The sequence below is a fragment of the Capricornis sumatraensis genome, chromosome 11, assembly GCF_032405125.1.
Source record: "Capricornis sumatraensis isolate serow.1 chromosome 11, serow.2, whole genome shotgun sequence".
Taxonomy (NCBI): domain Eukaryota; kingdom Metazoa; phylum Chordata; class Mammalia; order Artiodactyla; family Bovidae; genus Capricornis; species Capricornis sumatraensis.
The window spans coordinates 56175001-56197052 of record NC_091079.1 but is presented as its reverse complement, the minus strand read 5'-3'; the positions used below and the strand labels follow the sequence as shown (position 1 = coordinate 56197052).

At 36.9% G+C, this 22052-nt stretch overlaps 1 protein-coding gene across 2 annotated transcripts in view; it reads left to right on the top strand.

The window, feature by feature from the left end:
• The window catches only part of STAU2 (staufen double-stranded RNA binding protein 2), a 285467-nt gene that overhangs the window by 4933 nt on the left and 258482 nt on the right, over positions 1-22052 (top strand). For both annotated transcript variants that reach the window (XM_068983313.1, XM_068983312.1), the window contains exons 2-3: positions 6656-6815; positions 15841-15976. In XM_068983313.1, coding sequence (XP_068839414.1) covers positions 6656-6815; positions 15841-15976 — 296 coding nt within the window. The remainder of the gene's footprint in view (positions 1-6655; positions 6816-15840; positions 15977-22052) is intronic.

Below are 22052 nucleotides of genomic sequence, written 5' to 3'. Positions count from 1 at the left end.
ATCGAACCCTTATTGGCAGGCAGATTCTTTACCACTGAGCTACCTAGGAAGCCCAACTATTTTGATTACTATAGCTTTATAATCTGGTAGTACCAGCCCTCTACTTTTGTTCTTCATTTTCAGAATTGTTTTGGCTATTCAGTACCCTTTGCATTTTCATAGAAATTTTAAAGTCTGCTAGTCCATTCTGTAAAGTACCTTGTTGGGATTTTGAATAGAACTGCAATGAATAAATAGCTCAATTTGGGGAAGATTAACATGTTAGAAAAATTGAGTCTTCCAACCTATGAACAAAGTATCTCTTGTTTACTTAGACATTGTTTAATTTCTCTCAATATTTTGTAGTTTTCAGTGGGCAGGTATTTCTCATCTTTAGGTTTATTTCTAAATATTTCATGTTTTTGAAGCTATTGTAAGTGGTATGGTTTTTAAAATTTTTGATTTATAATTTTTCTTATTAAACATTGCTAATATATAAAAATACAGTGATTTTTTTGTTTTGTATATTTTCTTTTATACATTTTAAATCATTGAAATATGTATAACATTTCTGTATAAGTATGCACACATGAGAATGTGAAGAATAAAAGTACAAATAGAGAAATCTGAAGATTCCTACTTTTTCCATAGCAGGTTAACTTTAATTTATACTGTCAAATAGTGCTAAAAATAACTGCCTCTCTAATATAGGGAATCCATACAGTGCCAAAGAATTTAGAAGAGAGTGAAATAGATTATTTTTATGACACATTAAAGATTCTTTTTATAAATGTTTTTGTGTAATTAAAAATTATATATTTATTGTTGGGTATGCTAGGCCTTCGTTGCTGTGCAGGCTTTTCTCTAGTTGCAGTTAGTGGGGCCTAGTCTCTAGCTGTGGTCACGGGCTTCTCATTGCGATGGTTGCTGCTGCTTGCGGAGCACTGGCTCTAGAGCGCGTGGGCTCAGTGGTTGTGATTCCCAGGCTCTGGAGCACAGGCTTAATAGCTGCGGTGCGCGGGCTTAGTAGTTCCATGGCCTGTGGAATCTTCCTGGACCAGAGGTCAAACCCATGCCTCCTATATTGGCAGGTGGATTTTTTGCCACTGAGCTACAGGGAAGCCCTTTTATATATTTTTTAAAGGTTACTCTCCACTTATAGTTATTACAAAATGTTGGCTATATTCCTCATTTGTACAATACAGCGTTAAGTCTGTTGTATACTCAGAAGTTTGTACCTTCCATTCCCCCATCCCTACATTTCCCTTCTCTTACTCCTACCCCATAACCACTAGTTTGTTCTCTCTGTGAATCTGCTTCAAAAATACACTGATTTTTGTATATTGATCTAGCATCTTGGTGTCTTGCTAAACTCATTTATTAGTTCTAGTAGACTTTTTTTTTTTTAAGATCCTGCTGGGTGTCCCACAAGCTATTTGTGACAATTGTAAATTTTATTTCCCAACCTGATTACCTTTTATTTATTTCTCTTGCCCAATTGCATTGGCTAGAACTTGCAGTACAATGTTGAATAAAAGTGATGAGAGCAGACATCTCTAACTTGTTCTTGACTTAGTCATTCAGTTTTCCCTCATTAATTGTGATGTTAAATGTAGCTTTTTCTATAGATGTCTTTAATTAGATTGAGGAAATTCTTCTCTACTTTTATTTTTTTTTTTGCTGAGAGTTTTAACATGAATTAATACTGGTTTTTGTCTTATGGTTCTTCTGCATTGATTCTGATGGTCATATGACTTTGCTGTTTTTAATCGCTTATTATTGTACATTACATTGTTTGACTCATGTACAATCAATCCTTGTCTTCCTGGAGTGAAATGCTTGCTTATAAAGTATTATCTGATGTCTCTATTGGTGGATTCCATTTGTTAATGGAATTTTGATAAGGACTTTTATGTTTTGTGTGGTGTGTAGTTTTGTTTTCCATGGTAGTATCTTATTATGGTTTCATTATCAAAGTTATGCAAGATTCATAACGTAAGCCAAGAGGTGTTCCTTCTGATTCAGGCTTTGGGAAGAGTTTTTATAAATTGGCGTCATTTCTTCCTTAAATGTTTGGTAGAATTTATCATCCAAATCATCTGGGCCTGGAATTTTCTTTATAGGAAAGTTTTAAATTACAGATTCAGTTCCTTTAACATGTATTAATATAAGGCTATTCACATTGCCTGTTTCTTCTTGAATGAGCTTTCATAACAATGGCTTTTAAAAACTTACGCTGTTGAGTTTATTGGCATAAAGTTAAAAAATACTCTCTTGTCTTTTTAATATTGTAAGAATCTGTAGTGATGTCATCTCATTCCTCATGCTGGTAATTTGTGTCTTCTCTTTTTTTTCATGCTTAGTCTTCATAGAGGTTTACAAGTTTTATTGATCTTTGCAAAGTACCAGCTTTTGGTTTTATGGGTTTTTCTCTATTTTTTCCTATTTTTAATTTTCTTATGTTTGCTTTTACCTTTATTACTTTTTTCCTTGTTTACTTCAGGTTTGATTTACTCTTTTTCTAGTTTCTTCAGATTAAAACTGAAGTTAACTTGAGACTTCACTTCTTTTGTAGTGTAGGTATTTAGTGCTGGAAATTTCCCTTTAGTATTTTTGTTAGCGTCATCTTTTAAGATACTGTGTTTTCATTTGCATTCAGTTTAAAATACTTTCTGTTTTCCCCTTTGATTTCTTCTTTTCTGCATGGGTTATTTAGAAATGTGTTATTTATTTTCTAAATATTTGGAGATTTCCAGAGATCTTTCTGTTATTTCTAATTTAATTCCATTGTGGTCAGAGAATATACTTTACATCACTTGAATCCTTAGAATTTGTTGTGAGTTATTTTATAGTCCAGAATATTGTCTGTCTTGGTAAATATTTTGTGAGAAGTTGAGGACAAATGTATATTTGCTCTTTTTGGGTAGAGTGTTTTAAAGACATTGCAGTCAGTTTATACTGGTTGATAGTATTGTTCAGCTCTGCTCTGTTCCACCTGATTGTCAGCTGTCATTGTTCTATCAGTTATTGAGAGGGGGTATTGAGTCTTTGACTTTAATTGTGGATTCTTTATTTCTCTTTGGAATTCTGTTCATTTTTGCTTCGTGTATCTTGAAGCCTGTTGTTAGTTGCCCGAGTGTTTTTAATTAATTTTTTATTGGAGTATAATTCTTTGCAATGTTCTGTTAATTTCTGCTGTGCAGCAAAGTGAATCAGCTATACGTATGTCCCCGCTTTTTGTAGACTTCGCAGTTAGGTCACCACAGAACACTGAGTAGAGTTCCCTGTGCTATACAGTAGGTTCTCATTAGTTATCTGTTTTATACCTAGTAGTGTATATATGTCAGTCCCAATCTCCCAGTTCATTCCAGTCTCCCTTTCCACCCTTGGTATCCATAAGTTTGTTCTCTGCATCTTTGTCTCTATTTCTGCTTTGCAGATAAGTTCATTTGTACCATTTTTCTAGATTCCACATATTAGTGATATTATACAGTATTTGTTTTTCACTCTGACTTATTTCATTCTGTATGACCATCTCTAGGTCTATACATGCCTCTGCAAATGACACTATTTCATTCCTTTTTATGGCTGAGTAATATTCCCTTGTATATATGAACCACATTGCCCAAGTGTTTAGAATATTAGTCCTCTTCTTGATTAGTTGGCTCCTTGTCATTATGAAGTGACCTTTGTTATTCTTTGTGGTAGTCTTTGCTCTGGAATCTACTTTGCTTAATATTATTATAACTATTCTGATTTTTCATTAATTTATGTTATCATGATATATTTTTTCTATCCCATTGCTTTTAAACCATGTATCTTTATAGTTGAAGGGCATTGCCTGTAGGAACCATGTAGTTGGATTTTGTTTTCTTATCCAGTTTGACAGTCTCTACATTTCAAATGGGGGTATTTACACCATTTTAACTTTCATAACCATTTTGTGGTTATTACCCCAATTTCACTAAAGAAGTAAGAAGACAGATGGAAAGAGTAAATAACTTCCTTACTGTGACACATCGTAAATGGTGGATCTGTGACTTAAGCTCATAAGCAGTATGTCCCAGGACTCCTAGTCAAAATTGCTACTAAATGTTTATTATAGCAGGACTTTTTTTCCCTCTCCAGGTTTTTTTCTTTTTGTTTTTCTTTTGAGATGTAATTGATGTATAATGTTATATTGCTTTTAGATGTAGCATAGTGGAATTCTTAAGAGGTCTCAGAAAGCAGAGAATTGACTTGGATACATTTGCATTTTATGTTCATGTTGATGATGGCATGGCTTTCTGGATCTTAAATTCCCAACCAGGGACTGCGCCCAGGCCCTGGCGGTGAAAGCACCAAGACCTAACCACTAGATGGCCAGGGAATTCCCAAGAAGGACAGTTTGATGGGAAAGTCTTATGTTAAAGAATGAGAGAGATACATTGATACTGTTAACTGAGAATGCAGAGAAAGGCCAGATCTGAAAAATGTTTTTGAAATTGAATCAGTTGGATGCAGGGGAGAATGTAGAGAGAAACGGAGCAGACAAGGAAGACCATTCAAAGGTATTTGGCTTGTGAACTGGAAAAATGGTGACATCTGGAAGGTTAGGAGGCAGAAAACCTGAGTTTACAGGGCCTTAGACTAAGGTGGTGACAAAAGAAATGGCAGGGAACAGTTTTGAAGTGTTGTGAAATAAATCTTAAGAAGACAAGGATAAACAAAGGAGCTATTGAGGTTTTGAACCTGAATTAATGAAAGAAAAATGGATAGAACATTCTGGAGAGTGAACTGATTTGGAAGAGATGGGAGAGATAATATATCCTTTGTGGCAGAGTTCTCTGTTAAATACTATAATTTGAAAACCAAAAGACCTAGTCATTGAAAAATCATTTTAAAATTGGGCAAATATATTAAAAATATGTTTTAGATAAAAATTTTACACTGAATCAAAAGAAAAATTACTCACTTTTAAAAGATATTATATATTTTGAATTTCAAATGATTGTAAATATTTTTAGCTGTATATTTTGAAAAATTGAAAATCTATGAGAAGAATTGAAAATCTGTGAGGAAAAATTGAAAGAGCAGTATAATAATGAATCTTTCATATTTACTAATTATTAATTTATTCAGTACATTGCTACATTTATTTCTTGCCTTGCTCCTTCTGTATAGGTATATATACACTCTTTCCTTGAACAGTTTGAAAGTAAATTTCAACTATCATGACATTTTTATCCTTAAATACTTGTATATCTGTCTTGTGAGACCAAAAGCATTCTTCTTCATAACCATAATGCTATCATCACTCAAGAAATTGAAAATTGACTGAAGACACTATTTATTATATAGTCTATAGTCAAATTTCCCTGGTTTCCCCTGGTTGTTCTCTAATGGGCTTTGTACTTTTTTCTCTCTAGTGCAAGTCTGATCAATAGCTAATTGATAGCTTATTATGACCTTCCATGTCTGTTTAGCATCCTCTCATCTAGGACAGCCCCTTTGCATTCTTCTGTCTTTCTTCTTTCATAACATGGACATTTTGAAGAGTTTCAGTCAATTTCTTAGAGAATACACCATAATCCAGATCTGTCTGATTGTTTTCCTATGATTAGATTCACAGTAAACATTTTTGGCCAAGAATGCTACATATTTCTCATTGGATCATGTCAGGAGGCATGTGATGTTCATTTGTATGGTTATTGATAATGCTAATTCCAAACACTTGGTTTTTTAAGGTATTTTCTATCCTGGTCTCTTTCCTGTAAATTTCTAAATAATTAATAAGCATTTTGAGGTTCTTACCTTGTATTCCTACAGAGCAGTGAGCTCTCTAGGGAGGAAAGCAGCAGATTGTGTGTGTATACTGTAACTTGATCCTAAATTTTAGAGGTGTTTGAGCCCATGTGGAAATACAGTATAGACGGAATGTTAGGATGTGCAAGGGGAGGGGTGTGTGTGAAGTGAAGATGGACAGGTCACTCCTTTGTGGCATGCAGCCCGGGGGGCAGTTGAAGGTTTTCAACCTGGTGGTGTTCGGGGTGATGCAATTGGATTTGAGTTTTATTAGCAGCAATCAGATGGGAGATTATTACATCCAAGCTAAGGTGATGAAAGACTGTAGCCAGTGCAGCAGAGTTCCTGGCAGAGAAAGGAAGATTTGAGAAATATTTATGAGGTTAAAACTGATTGGATTTGGTGACTGGCTAAAGGTTGATTGTGGAGGATTGAGAGTTTCTTGGTGACAGGATATTTAATAGGATTTCCCGACTCATTGACTAAATTGTGTTAAGTATAAAGTTTAAGCAATTAGTTTTGTGACAGTTATAGAGACAGATTCTTTTGGATTCTCTTACAGTTTCTCTTATTTTTTGTTCTTATTCTACTTTTTTTGAGGACTATTTGAATGGTATTAACAATATGCTTCCATTTAGGGAAGCTCTTTCTTCTTGATATTTTCTACCAAAAATGTACAGTTAGAGCTGCCTTTAAGCCTCTGGATAGAACAGAGTTCGACCTCTTAACATTCTTTCACTAGAGAGAATAAGATTTTTGTTACAAATGACCTATAAACTCAACCCTAGCTCTAACATTTTGATTCTGTGGTGTGTCTGTTTTTCTCTCAGACAGCACATTTTATTTCCTGAAAAATTTCAATGTTTTCCTGGTCTCTTTATGTTTTTCCAAGATGTTCTCAGTGCAACTGAGTCTTGGGGAGCAGACATGGGAATCCGAAGGGAGCAGTATAAAGAAGGCCCAGCAAGCCGTCGCTAACAAAGCTTTGACGGAATCCACGCTCCCCAAACCAGTTCAGAAGCCGCCCAAGAGCAATGCTAATAATAACCCAGGTATGGCCCTGACTTGGCTCCCTGTGTTCTTGTCCTCTGCACGTGCTGTCCGCTGTGTTTTCCTCCACGCAGGCCTGTTGCATAGCCAGTGGGTATTCAGACAGCAGAAGAGTAACTGAAGATGAGAGAATGAAGAAGGTAACTGGAGCTGTTTCACCATTCTGCTTTAATGACTACTCTACAGGTGTTTTATTTACTTTTTAAATGTGACAAAAAGGCATTTGGAGACAGACATGAAAATAGGACTGAGGTTTTTTTCTAAAGCAAAGATAGAAGTCATCAATGTCTCTTTCTAAGTATATAACATATAATTATTGATAGTCTTTATTTTAGTTTAATAGAAAGTTATAAAATTAGCCCTAAGCATCTTACTATTTTGCTTGCTCATGTGGAGATGGTTACCATTTACATTTAAAAACATTCATATGAAGTTTGTTAAGAAACCCACAAATCCAGTAAAGCCTCCTGTGTATAATATTCTAAGAAAATGAGAGTTCTAGTTTTAAGCTCTTAAGAATAATTTTTAAAAGTTGTTCCATGCATCGACTTTAAAAAGTCGATTGCATGGAGTACCAGCAGCATTGTATGTCCAGTTATCTATTGGGAAGAACAAACCTGTATTAGACACCATGCATGAATGGATAGCATCGAATTAATAAAGTTCCGTAAATTTAGTACCAGCGTTATGCCATTTACTCATCTGTTAACTCACTAATGCAAGTGGTTACCTTCTGACCAGTGTTGCTTTAGGTATTTTTGTGATGGAGTGAAAAAAGACATTTTGCCTGCCAACACTGACTCCATGGGCTGTTTAATTATAGTCCACATGCTCATACTCATAATCAGGTCAACACTTCTTTCCCATGTGGCACGTGCTCTGCAGACAGTCTCCTTTTCCAAGGATTGCTCTTTCCAGAACTCTGTGACCTTCCTAATGGTAGTCCTTTTACATATGTTCAGCTTATTCCAGTATTTGTTAAGTATGGGTAAATAAGCCAAAATACTGTTATATATATATATATATAAAACTCTTTCAGCTTAAATCTAGGTAGAGGCTATATTTCACTTTCAAAACTCTCTTCAGATTACTGGTTGATCATTAGCACCATAACACTATATTTATTAAGCTTTTGTTTAAATATATCTAAGAGATGTAAAACCATTGTTGTTTTCTGTAAGGGTTTTAGTTATTTACATAAAACATGTAACCCAGTGGTAAAGATTAAGTACCAAGTGAGTAATAGCAGACATTAATATTATAAGTAATGATACACATGTACTGAGGTAGTTGAGGTGCAGTATAGGTCTTGAATAGAGAGCAGGCAGGCATAGGGCAGAGGAAAGGGTATTCCAGGCTATAGGAATACTGAGGAAAGTCCTTGGAATAGGAATCTGGACTGTAGGTTTGGCAAAAAATATTTTCTTTATAGATGATTTTTTCCTTCCCTCCCCCTGTAGATAATTTTTAGGTAGAGCAGCTAAGTGGCTCGGAGAAGGCCATGGCAACCCACTCCAGTACTCTTGCGTGGGAAATCCCATGGACAGAGGAGCCTGGTAGGCTGCAGTCCATGGGGTCGGTAGGAGTTAGACACGACTGAGTGACTTCACTTTCACTTTTCACTTTCATGCATTGGAGAAGAAAATGGCAACCCACTCCAGTATTCTTGCCTGGAGAATCCCAGGGATGGGGAAGCCTGGTGGGCTGCTGTCTATGGCATCGCAGAGTCGGACACAACTGAAGCGATTTAGCAGCAGCAGCAGCAGCTAAGTGGCTAATAAGAGATAAGACTAGAGATGTAGTTAGAAAGCAGATAGTGATGGACTGGAATGCAGCTTTAGGAAATAAATGTTATCTCTAGTTTGGGGATTAATTTTTACCAGTAGGTGGGTGATGTGTTCAAAAGAGCAATTTAGGATGTTGAGTTTGACATGTTTATGGAAGATGGAAGATACTAGAAGCTAAATCAGTTAGGAAACCACAGCCATAGTTGATGCGTGAAGCGAAAGAGAAGAAACTCATGTTCATGGAATGGGCAGAAGGACAAGTGTTACTGATCCACTGGTGGAAGCCAGGCCTGTGGACCTGCCCCCTGGGGCAGAGGCTGTGAAGCACGAGCAGCTGTGTGCTGAGCTTCGGTTCAGGTCCACTCCCAGGGGCTATAGCAGGAGATCAGTGAGGAGAGGAGTCAGAGCAAGGGAACAGGAGAGTCTGAAGGCCAGTGGAAATGTTCCCACCTTTGAACGTTGTATTGAGATGACAGAATGAGTAGATTTTGGGGGGTAAATTAGTTTTTTTAACTTAATTTTTTTGTATGGCATTTTACACATTTATTTGTTGCTGAGGTAAATTTTTAGAATAAATGTAACTATGTATCTACAAGTGCACTAATTATGGTTGTGGAGCCTTGATGGGATTTTGCACTGTGCATGCTTGCAGGATTTCCCAGAGCCTCAGAAGCCTCTCTCACAGGGGTTAAAGCCCTTCTAGGCTAAACAGCTCCGAAGGGAACCGCTGTTCTGCGTCCTGTCACCCTAGATTTGTTGTGCCTGCGTGTTGGAATCGTCCACCATGGTCTTCTGTCGTAGCTTATTTTTCTCAGTGTCATGTTTGTGAGATTCATCTGTGTTGTTAACAGTATAGTATTTTTTGCTATGTAATATCCCACTGCATGGATATACCACGATTTATTTGTTTATTATACTGGTGGCAGACATTTGGGTTGTTCCAGTTTGAGGCTGTTAGAGATAAGACTACTGTGCTGTGAACTGGAGAAGAAAATGGCAGCCTACCCTAGTATTCTTGCCTGGAAAATCCCATGGGCAGAGGAGCCTGGTGGGCTACAGTGCATGGGGTCGCAAAGAATCAGACACAACTTAGTGATTAAACAACAACAATGCTATGAACATTTTTGGATGTATACATTTCTTTTGGGGATGTAGCTGAGTAGGTGATGCATGTGTTCAGTATTAATACATAAGGTTCAACCTGACACATTTTCCTCCCACTAGCAGTATATGCGAGTTTCCCGTGTCCTTGACCACAAAGGGCATCCTCAGCTTTCAAAATTTCTGCCTTTTTTTCTGGGGATATAGTAGTATTTCATTGTGATTTTAATTTGCATTTCCCTAGTAATTAAAGTGAACACTTTTACATATGCCTGTTGGCAATAGGATCTTCTCTGCTACTGATACATTTTTTCTGTTAAAAACCTGCATTGGCAGGTTGTTTATTTTTTCAGTTCTTCTATTGACTTGCAGGTTTCTTAGATATTCTGGATTAATATCCTTTGTCAGATATCTGTATGGCAAATATCTTTCTGTATTCCAAATGGTACATTTTGGTAAACAGATTTTTATATTAATGAAGTGTAATATGTTAGTCTTTCCCCTTACGGATAGTGCTTTTTAAAAAATTGAAGTGTAATTGAACATAGGTTTATATTAGTTTCAGCTGCACAACACAATGATTTGATATTTGTATGTGTTGTGCAGTGATCATCACAGTGTCTCTTTAACATCCGTCCCCATAGTTAAATTTTTTCTTGTGATGAGAAGCCTTTAGTTTTACCTTTCTTAGCTGCTTTCAGATATAAGTTACAGTATGACTGACTGTAGTTACCATGCTGTACATTACATCCTCTTGATTTATTTGCTTTATAACTGGAAGTTTGTATCTTTTGACCCCCTTTACCTACCTCCATCTCCCACCTCTGGCAACCCATCAGTCTGTTCTCGGTATCTGTGAATTCTGCTTTGTGTGTGTGTTTTCTTTCTTTTAGACGGCACATATAAGTGAGGTCATGTGGAATTTGTCTTTCTCTATCTGGCTTATTTCACTTAGCATAATGCCTTCAAGAGCCATCCAAATGGCAACTTTATAAAAAATTTGCTGTTTAATAGTCTGTTGTTTGTGTGTATCACCTCTTGATTGTCCATTCATTCATCAGTGGACACTTAGCTTGCTTCCATGAACATGAGAGTACACATATTAATATCTTTTCAAGTTAGTGGTATATAAGAAGTATTTGCTTTCGATTTTTGGGGGATAAATACTCAGAAGTGGAATTGCTAGAATGGTAGTGGTTTTTTGTGTGCTATTTAAGACATCTTTGTCTCCCACAAACTTGTGAAGATGACCTCATATTATTTTTAGAAGTTTTATTATTTCATCTTCTAAATTTAGATCTAAGTTTGTCAGGAATTGAGGTTTACGTATGAGCTGAGGTAGGGTTCAAGATCTTTTTTTTCCCTTTTAATACATAGACATTCAGTTAACTTAGCAGTATTTACTGAAAAGGCAGTCCATTCAATCCATTCCTCTCTGCGCTGCAGAGGAGAGGAGATCCAGGCCTGACTTCATAGGAAGTAGATGGGCCTTAGATAGTAATCACATCCAAGAGAGGAGTTAAATTTAGTACAGCATGGGGAATCTGCCAGTTAATGAGGAGTGTATCTAAGAAGTATTTGCTTTCTTCTTCCTCTCTTTTTTTAACTTTTTTAAAGAAATAATTTCTTTTATACACACAGACACACACACACTTTATAGCAAAAGTACATAGAGCTCTCAGGTAACCATCACCCAGAAATGATTACCATTGCTGAACCAATTGCGAGTAAGTTATGGACATGGTGTCCCATTACCCCTTATTCCCTAAGTGCACAGAGACTGTCCACTCAGGACGTTGGCATCAATCTGGTATCACCAGACTCCGCTCCCACAAACCACCAGCCCACAGGCTCCACTCACTCTTCAGTGATGACCCCAGTGGTGCCCTTTGTAGGAACGGCGTCTCATCAGGATCACTGGCCTACTGTGTCTCCATTCTACTTACGTGAGCGGAACAGGAACAGTTCCTCAGTCTTCTTTTTATGACCTTGACATTTCCACACACTGCATGTAGAATGCTCCTCACTTGAATTTGTCTGGTGTTTCCTCATGATTTATGCGTTTTTAGCACAAACATCACAGAAGTGACCTGGGGTCATTTCACTGTTTCATGTCCGGTGATCCAGGATGTTGAAATGTCCCATTAGTGATGACGTTGGTTTCTTGGTGAAGAGTGTGTCAGCCAGGCTTCTGTTTTGTAAAGTTAATTAATAAGTATGTTTTATTATTAAATACTATAATTAATAAGTATTTTCTGAGGAGATACTTTGAGACTATATAAACATTCTTATCAAACTTTCATTCACCTACCAGCTTTGGCATCCATTGATGATTCTTGTCTGAATCAGTGACTACTCTGAAGGATGCCAAAGGGTGATTTTTAATTCTGTATTCTTTTTTGATTTATTAGTTAGTTGGAATTCTACCCAAAAGCTTTCTCATCCCCCTCATTTTTTTGTTTGTTTATATTGCTGTTGATTCTTGGATTCCTGTTTTACCTATAGGCTTATGATTTGTGTGTGTGTGTGTGTGTGTGCTCACACGCTCAGTCATCCAGTCATGTCACCCTCTTTGTGACTCTACGGACTGTAGTCCGCCAAGCTTCTCTGTCCATGGGATTTTCCACGCAAGAGTACTGATGCAGGTTGCCATTTCCTCAGGCAGGGGATCTTCCAACTCAGGGATTGAACTTGTGTCTCCTGCATGGCGGGCAGATTCTGGTATTTGCCACTGAGCAACCTGGGAAGCCCTATGATTTGTTTATTATTATTATCATTATTTATTTTGATGCTCAAATTGTCCCAGGCTTGGCTAGTGGCATGGCCCCTCAGCTTGATTCCTGTGTCCTTCAGATAGTTCCTCCTCATTCTTTGGGCATTGCTTTCTGGCAGTAGAAGTTGTCTCTAGGTCATCTTACATTTCTTTTCCCTGGTTACAGTCATTTTTTTAGGAGCCCTGACTGACTGACTAATCAGTTCATTCTTTCAGCAAATATTTATTGAGTGGCTAGTGTTATATGTTCCAGGGACTTTCCTAACTTCCTACAAAGTTGTTCCTTTAAATGTTAGCAAGGTGTTGCTCCTTGAGAACTAGTTGTGGCATCTTTTTTTAATCTGTCTCATAATAGGAATCCGCAATTGTTGTTATGTACTTTTGTATACTTAATCAGTCTTTTTATGTTTGTCATCGGTAAATGTAGAAATTTCCTTTGATGTATCTAAAAACCACTAAAAGCTGATGATGTGTTTACAATGTCAACTTCATAGCCATAAAATATATGAGGATTTCTATGTAATGGTCATCTTTATGCAACTTGGGTCTAACCCACACATGTTGAATACAGTGGTACTACTTGACAATTCCTGGAGGTAGCTCATAGTTTGATTATTCTTTAAATGTTTTCTGTGAGAGCGTTACTGTGTAAGTATTGGGCTGGCCAAAAAGTTTGAGTTTTTCATAACATCGTATGGAAAAACCTGAACAAAATGTTTGGCCAATCCAATATCAAAAGTTGTTCACATGTAGAGATGTCAGTCTTGTTCTGTAGGAAACAGATAGAGTCCCTCGCTCCAAAGGAGTTGGGACGTTTTCTGGATGGTTTGTGCTTGTCTGTTTCCTTTCTCCTCTACTTCACAACACCAGTTTCTAGCATTTCTGTGGAGATAATGTACTGTAGCCTTACTTTCAAGTGAGGAATTCACATGGGATTATTTCTTTATTTAAATAATATGAATACAGTACTTTTACTGAGTTTAAAATATAATTTTGGTGGGGGTGGCAGACATGCTGTATCCTGCCAGTGGATTAAAATCATTTCACTGGTCGTTTTCAAAAACATTAGTTTTCTGTTTATGGTCACACTTAAGGATGAAGTCTTTCAAGCTTCTTCTTTTTTTTTTCCTCTATTTTTCTCCTTTGAACTTTATGCTGTTTGTGTCTGTATGATTGTTGCAAAGAATTCATAATGACATAAATTATACAACTGATTAGTCTGTTAATTATTAAATCTTTCCGAAATAAGGAAAGTCTAAACTTCTAAAGGCGTTCATGGCTCTTTGGGGTTAAAACATCTTTGGAAGACTGTTCGGCAGTTTCTAATAAAGTTAAACATACGCCTACTTTGTGAGGTAGCCATTTCACTACTAGATGTATACCCAACTAAAAAGAGTGTACATGTCTGCCAAGAGACTTCTTGAAAAATGTTCGAAGTGGTTTTATACTTAATAGCCTCAAACTGAAAACAACCCAAATATTCCGTCAATAGCAGGTTAGATAAACTGAGCAGAATATTATTCAGTGACAAAGTCTGAAATAGTGATGTTCAACAAAGCCTTATTTTGAAGGAAAGAAACAAGACAAACTAATAAACATTCAGATTTGAAGAACAGGCAAAACTGATCTATGATGGCAGAAGTCAGAACAGGTAAGGTGGGGAGGTGGGTTTTGACTGGGTATTTCTGGGTGATGGAGATGTTCAGATCTTAATCTGAGTGATGGTTATATGTGTGTTTACATAGATGATATTTCACAGAGCTGTATGTTCAAGGTTGGTGCATTTTACTTATACCTTGGTAAAATACTGTAAAAAACGAGGAGAAGAGAATCCCTTTGTGCTTGACATACTCTTCCTCTACTCTGAGTGTGTGCATTAAATTTGGGTTTGGACTAATTGGACTTATTTAATATGTTAACTTTTTCTTATCCTTTTTCTGCCTCCTCCTTTGTCCTCCCACCTCCTTTATTCTTTTTTCTTAGTTCGTGTTCTTATTATACTCTTCTGTGGTTTCCTGTGAATTCTTTAGAAATGAGACATAAAACTAGCAGCTTATGACTCTTGATGGCTTGCTTTTGGCCTGGCTGCCAGTTGTGCATTTGTGTCAGGCTCTACCACCCCTTGGCTAATACTGTGCCCCAGTTTCTCTTCTGCAATAAGTGGACCCATTTTTGTTAGTGTTGAATGGAGTCTTAAATGTATGATTCAGAAGGCATGCTATGCTATGCTTAGGTTGCTCAGTTGTGTCCGACTCTGTGCAGCCCCATGGACTGTAGCCCGCCAGGATCCTGTCCATGGGGATTTTCCAGGCAAGAATCCTGGGATGGGTTGCTATGCCCTCCTCCAGGGGATCTTCCAAAACGAGGTCTCCCGCATTGCAGGCAAATTCTTTACCAGCTGAGCTATAGGGGGAGCCTGCAGAAGGCATAATTCAAATGAAATAATGCAGAATTAGACTGGAAATACATTTTACTTTCTATTAAAGCTTTAGGTTCATTTTTGTGATTTGTTATAATGTGTGCTGCAGCCCAGGGGGTTGCAAAGAGTTGGACGTGACTTAGTGACTGAACAACAACATGTGGAACATATATGTATATATTTTTAACTAAATAACCTTTTTTGCTACTTATAGTTGACATAATAGTTGTACATTATTTGTGAATTATTATGGGATTTTTCAAACTTATAAAAGTGGAAAGAATAAGACAATGAACATCTCTGTACTTATTGTCAGGTGCAACAGTTACCTACACATCCCATCTTACTTCTCATCTCTGTCCTCTGAATTATTTTGAAATAAATCTCAGATATGTCACTTCATCCATAAATGCTTCAGTATCTTTAAAGATTATTCACAAAACATTGTTTTATTTACTATTTTCCTATTGTTAGTTGTAGAAAAAATTTATTTTCACTAGATAAGTGCAAGAATTACTGATGACCCTGTATTTTTTGCTAATTTTAGTTGCTTGATGATCAAAATATAAATAAAAATATTCACAGATGATAATGCTTTTAATGATTAAAAATCATAAGCTTTCTGGAGGAAGTAACTGTCAAGTTCAATGGTTTTATGATGTACAAACTAAGTGACTTATGAATGTTTTGTTTCTCTTCTTTTGAAATAGTGTAACTGTAAAGTTCAATTTTTGGTCATTACTATACAGAAAATGTTGCAAAAACCCTGAAGAGATTTCATTAGAAATGACTTTGCTGTTTATGCAGCTTGTTTATGCGCCTCCTTAGACAAATCAAACAAGGGGCCATCCACTCTTCTGTGCTAGTTATATGTAAAATAAATATAGACTGGATGATTTATTATGGAAATATTTCACTTCTGTGCCTTTAATATTTCTTTTAAACAGGTAGTATCACTCCAACTGTGGAACTGAATGGGCTTGCTATGAAAAGGGGAGAGCCTGCCATCTACAGGCCATTAGACCCAAAGCCTTTCCCCAATTATAGAGCTAATTACAACTTTCGGGGCATGTACAATCAGAGGTTTGTATGTCTTCTTTGGTTTTGTTCTTATTTATTATTTTATGCATATTATCAAAGTTTCTGAAACTCAAAAGGTATTTTTGTTGTAAAGAAAGTTCACTTGGGGTATTTTTCATGGAATATAGATATATCAGGCTTATAAAGAATTAAGTAATACATTTTAAAAAATAACTTTTACAGGAGCTCGTGAAAGCCCTACGTTTGCTGCAGGCAGGACCACGTTTTAAAGTTGTTTCACAGTGTGGTGTGGAATTCTCGGTTGTCTTGCTCATTTTTTCAGCAAGCAGATGCTTTTAGCTTAATTAGTACTTTTCTTAATTTGTCTGAATACATTGTAAACATGACTGTTTATAACTTACTGGAAAGTTGTTAGGATTTACTAAGTGTTTATGCACACTGAATAATTTTGGGATAGTTTTAAGTGTAACAGAATTTTCTTTTGCACATGTGGCAGAACTCTGTTAAAAAAATCTCAGGGTTTTAATTTTTTCCTGATCATTTGTAAAAGTCATATGGCTCATTGTAGAGAATGTGGAAAATGCAGAAAGTTAAAAATACAAATAATTTGCAAACCTAGAATTAAGCACCTTTAATATTTTGATGTGCTTTACATTCTTCTTTTCATGTAAATATATTTAACCAAATATAAATTATCCTTTATATGCAATTCTCCCTTAGTTTATGAAAGTATAATATAGGAACAGTAAAATGCACGAGTCTTAAATGTACATCTTGGTGACTTTATTATTTATGGACCTATGTATTTATAGTTTATTTGATGACCTTTCATATCTGTGTGTCCTCATGTGATCATCACCTATCAAGCTCCAGAACATTTCCGTCCCCCTGAGAGTTTCCTCACACCTATTTGCACTTGGTACTCCTCCTCCCAGAAGTAATAACCACTCTTCTATCTCCATAGATTAGTTTTGCCTGTCCTTGAACTTCCATAGATAGACTCCTACAGCATTTATTCTTTGTGTCTGGCTTTTTTCACTTCATATAATGGTTTTCTTGTTTTGTTTGTTTTTATTTTTTGATTTTTGGGATTCATCCATGTTACTTTTACCTAGGTTCTACCATTTTTTAAATTGCTGAATAATGTTCTTTGTATGAATATATCATTTTTCATTTTGAACATAGAGTATTACACCTTCTTTTCACTTAATAGAGATATCATTTTTCATATCTTTGACCTTTGAAAAACATTTTTGATGGCTATATTCATATGGCTGAGGTATACTTTACAAATATTTAGTCAAGTGTAAACAAGGAATACTTGATAAGTATATTAAAAAACACCTGTTTTTGATCATCTAGATTGTTCCTCCTCTTTTTTTGACAATTATAAATAATGTTTCAGTAAAAAAATCTTTATATGCAAGTTTTGGTTTACATTATTGATTATTTCCTTAAGATAGATTACAACAAGGGGAGTATTGGGTTAAAAAGAATAATATATTACCCAATTACATTAAAGTTTATACCAATTTCTTATAGCGTATTTCATACTATTCTGACAACATTGAGCTTAAAACACAGTCTTGATAGTTAAAAAGTGGTATGTTTAAATTTTTTGGTTTTATTGATAAGCTGTTAGGCTCAACAGTTTTTTAAATAAATATTTATTAGTTACTTGTCCATTTTAATCGGCTAATTTTGATTGCATTGCTTAATCTGTCTTCAGATGTTTGTGTGTTGAGGATATTAGCATTAAGAATATTTGTTTGATTTTCCTGTTTTTTAAAAATTGGCTTTTTTAGTTTTGTTTTTTAATGTACCCCAGTTTTAAATGTTATACAGCATAATCTATAAAATTTTTGGTGTGATTTCTCCCACTGCTTCTATGCCTAAGAAATTCTTTCTCATGTTTGATCAGATATTTGTTGATGCTTAAAAATTTTTTTAATTGAGGCATAATTGACGTACAATGCTGTGTAAGCTTAAGGTATAGAGAACACTGCTTTGATGCATTTATGTAGCAGTATGGGTGCCATTGTAGTGTTAGCTTATAACCTCTCTCCAGTCACATAATTATCATTCCTTTTAGTGTTGGGATGCTGTTGCTTTTAAAAGCATTTTGTATGTTTGCTGACAAATTATTACCATTCAGATAGGAGAAGTTATTATCAATAGATAATCTAATACTTTCTGGTGTCTTGCTTGGTAGTGGAAAAATTACCATTCAAGATTCAGACCTACTCAAATTGCAATGGCCCATTTAAATTGTTGTTCAAGTTCTCTAAGAAAAACTTCTGCCCCTTTCTCTTTCCTCTCCAGTGTACCTGGGGTGGGGATTTACTTTATTGTCCTGGTGAGAAGGGAGGGTGCCTGTCTCCCCATCCCCCTCTTAGTGCTGGCTCATGTGGTCTTTGTGGTGTGAAGTCTCTTTTCCACCAAGTAGCTGATTCCTCTCTTGTCTGCCCTGCTGAAACCTGCAGTTGGTGACGTGTAGTCCATCTTTTCCCCTCAGGTAATGCTGTCAGAGAGTATTGACCATCTTCCTCTTGCCCTTTTGGACTAAGCTCTTAGCTCTCCTTGTCTCCTTTGGATGTTGTTCCATTCTCATCCTCTTCTGTCTAACTGGAGCATACCAGCCCTCAGCCTGGTGTCCCTGCTGCATGGGAAGCAGGAGAGACTTACCATTTCTCTTTCGGTTGCTTTGCTTCCCTTTTTTCTGTTACATACCCTTGCCTTTCTCATCAGTCTGAGGTTACTGAATATAAATGCAACTACTTGCCTACTTGAGCACAACAGATAGGTTTGATCACCTGAGATAGGAACACCTTGTTAATTTTATACTTATAAGATACTCTTCTTTTAATGTACTATACTGAATAATCAAGAGAATATTATATTTAAAGCTTAATGTATTTTGATATCTGTAGTCCTTTATTTGAAGTAAAGTTTTTGATTAGTGAACTTACTGCTTTTAAATGAAAGCAGTCTAATGCTAAAGCAATGAAAAAATCAGACAGTAGTTTCTGTCTTAGGTGAGGTGACTGTTTTGATCAAGGCCCAGGAGCAGAGGGAATAAGCGGTGTGAATGCTGTGGTAGAGGGGAGAGCTTTGAGGCAGAAGAAACAGCAGCACAGAGCCTGGTGCCTCGATGCCGCCCCCAGGAGCCCAGTGTGGCTGGACCGGCCTGGGCCTGGAGGAGAGGAGTGGGGCTGTGAGGATGTGACAGGAGTCAGGTGGTTTGATGGTGGTTTAGTTGCTAAGTTGTGTCTGACTGTTGTGACCCCATGGACTGTGGCCCGCCAGGCTCCCCTCTCCATGGAGTTCTCCAGGCAAGAATATTGTAGTGGGTTGCCATTTTCTTCTCCAAGGGATCTTCCTGACCCAGGAATCGAACCCAGGCCTCCTGCGTTGTGGACAGGTGGTTTGGTTTGATTTGATTTTTTTCCTGTTTTAGATTTTCTGTTAAGTGAGTGCCTGCATTTGTGCTGAGTTGCTTCAGTCATGTCTGACTGTGATCCTATGGACTGTAGCCTTCCAGGCTCCTCTGTCCATGGGATTTTTCCAGGCAAGAATACTGGAGTGGGTTGCCGTGCCCTTCTGCAGGGGATCTTCCGGACCCAGGGATCGAACCTGCGTCTCTTATGTCTCCCGCCTTGGCAGGCTGGTTCTTTACCACTAGTGCCACCTTAAGAACATTGTCATTTTTCCTTTCTTGGCAATTTCTGGTTTCAAGGTCTGATTCCATGGTTGTCATGAGGCTGTGAGAATTTTTTAACGACTTCTCCAAACAATTATGCCTTAGGCGGTTCCCATTTAATGGATCAAGTGGACTCTTCCTTCAGATTTTTGAAGAGTCTTTAGAATTTTCTGCAGATCATAAAAAGGGTAAAAAGAAAATAAGGAAGTACTGGTAAAAACCAAACCATGTTTCAACCTAAACACTCTCTGCTCACAAAAGGGCAAACCTGCTCATTACTCATTAGGCTGTTAACGTTACGGTTTCATATATGATCTTAATTTGCAGGTGACAACACCTGTGTGTGTGACAGGGAATTTGGAACCAAAGGTCAGAGGAGACGCTCTTCTCTTTGTCAGACTCCAGATGAATTGGTAGCTTTTTACTAAAGGTTCTGAAAGGTTAAGAAGTCGAAGAGGCAGGTGTCATTTAGAGGGAGTTTTGAAAAGATCTTTTCATTTTCTGTTTAAAATAATATTATTTAATAATTAGATATTACTCATGCCTTTTTTTTTTTTAATTCTTTTCTGGTGAGGTTTCTCACTTGAACTTATTCAAAGGCCTAAACAGGAGCTCATAAAAAGGTCTCCCTCCCCCAGCCTGCCTCATTTTATGTTGATTGGGGGAAAAGGATTTATCCATGAGCAAACTCTGTATACAACTCGAATTCTGAAATACCTGGGTCTCCGTCTAATGTACCCAAGATGTTTGAAAATGAATACATCCAGAACATCTTTTTCTTTCTCATTTGGGGTAGTGTTAACTGACAGATAAGAAGTTGAATGTACACAGAAGTTTATATGACAGTACAAGATGTAAGATTGCTGAACATTTCATGCTTTTGTTTATATTTTTGTAATAAAGACTTACAGACATTATCTCAAGGAGTAGAATGGCTGAAATCAGCCCTCCTGCAAATAGTTGATTAGTTTTTTTGTATTCAGAGATTAAAAAAGCCTTATTGCAGGACTAATGGCCAGAAAGCCGTCTGGTCTACTGATGGAGATAGTCAAAGGGCCACAACTCAAACTGTATAGGGAATTTCTCTATGTGTAACTGGAAGTCTCTTGGGGAAATCTTCAGGCATGGTAAACTGTAGGGCTTTCATGTTGCTGTTCCTCATTTTCCGTTTCTGTCTTTCTAGCTCTTGTCTCATCTTTCCTCTGGTTGACTTGATTTTCAGAAACACTGTCTTGCATTTGCTACACCTCACAGGCCACGTAGCCCTTAGACTTGTACTAGAGGAGGAGCACATGTTTGTTTGTGGATAACTCTTAGAAAAGTTCCAGGTAATCTGTTCATCCCAGAACTTGTCAACCTAGAGAAACAGGGTTTAGTCCCATCAAACTGCTCTTCAGAGCACAGTTATTTTATAGAGTTGCTCCCTGAAGGCAAAGATTCAGAGGGAAAATTATTTCCATTATAGTCAGAGTATTTGGTTCAAGTCCTTGTTCTGATGCCTTTGATCATACGATCTTGGGCAAGGCCCTAGACCTCCCTTACTTTCCTCTTTTGCAAGATTGCACTCATTCAGCATACATTTATCTGATGACTCCTCTTTGCCACATGTTGTGTTAGAGTAAATAATTTGGTGAAGGACAATATGGTAGACTCTAGTCGGCTAGAGGAGGAAGACAGTGAAAAGGAACTAACAGAGTGATAGATGTCTCATAGCCTGCTATGGAAACATTGAGAATAGGCACCTCACTCAGACTGGGGAATTAAAGAAGCCTGCCAGAAGGAATTAACACTTGAACTGCATCTTCGAAGTTAATAAGGCATCAGCCAGCTGAAGAAGATTAAAAAAAGCAATCTAGATTTTGGGAACAAGGGCAAGGAATCTTGAAAAGTTTAGTTTATTCATGGACTTGCAAGCAGTTTGGTTTGAATGGAATTAAGAGGCTGAAGTTCAGGCAGGTCGCTAATCTGGATGTCCTCAGGAGGCATGCCAAGAGGTTTAGAGGTTATCCTGGAGTTGATTGGGAGCCTTGAAAGGATTTTAAGTTGAGAGATAAAATAATTGTATATCTGTCTTGGAAATACTGCTTTTGCACTATATGGGAAATAGTTTGGATAGGCTTAAATTTTAAGGGAGAAGATGCATTACAAGGATGCTGTGATTCAGGCTTAATGTGATGAGAACCTGAAAGTGAAGATGGAGAAGAGGGAACAGTGTCTAGATATTTAGGAGGCAGATGTGGGGATTGAATGATAGAGGCCATGAAGGGTGACTTTCACATATGTTGTAATAGTGTTCACAATGAGAGGAGTTGGAGTAGACCTTTGGAGAGATGAGGAATTCGGTTTTGACTATGTTCAGTTTCAACTGAATATGAGATCCTTATAAAGAGTCCATTTTATCACTCTTTAAAGCCTCAG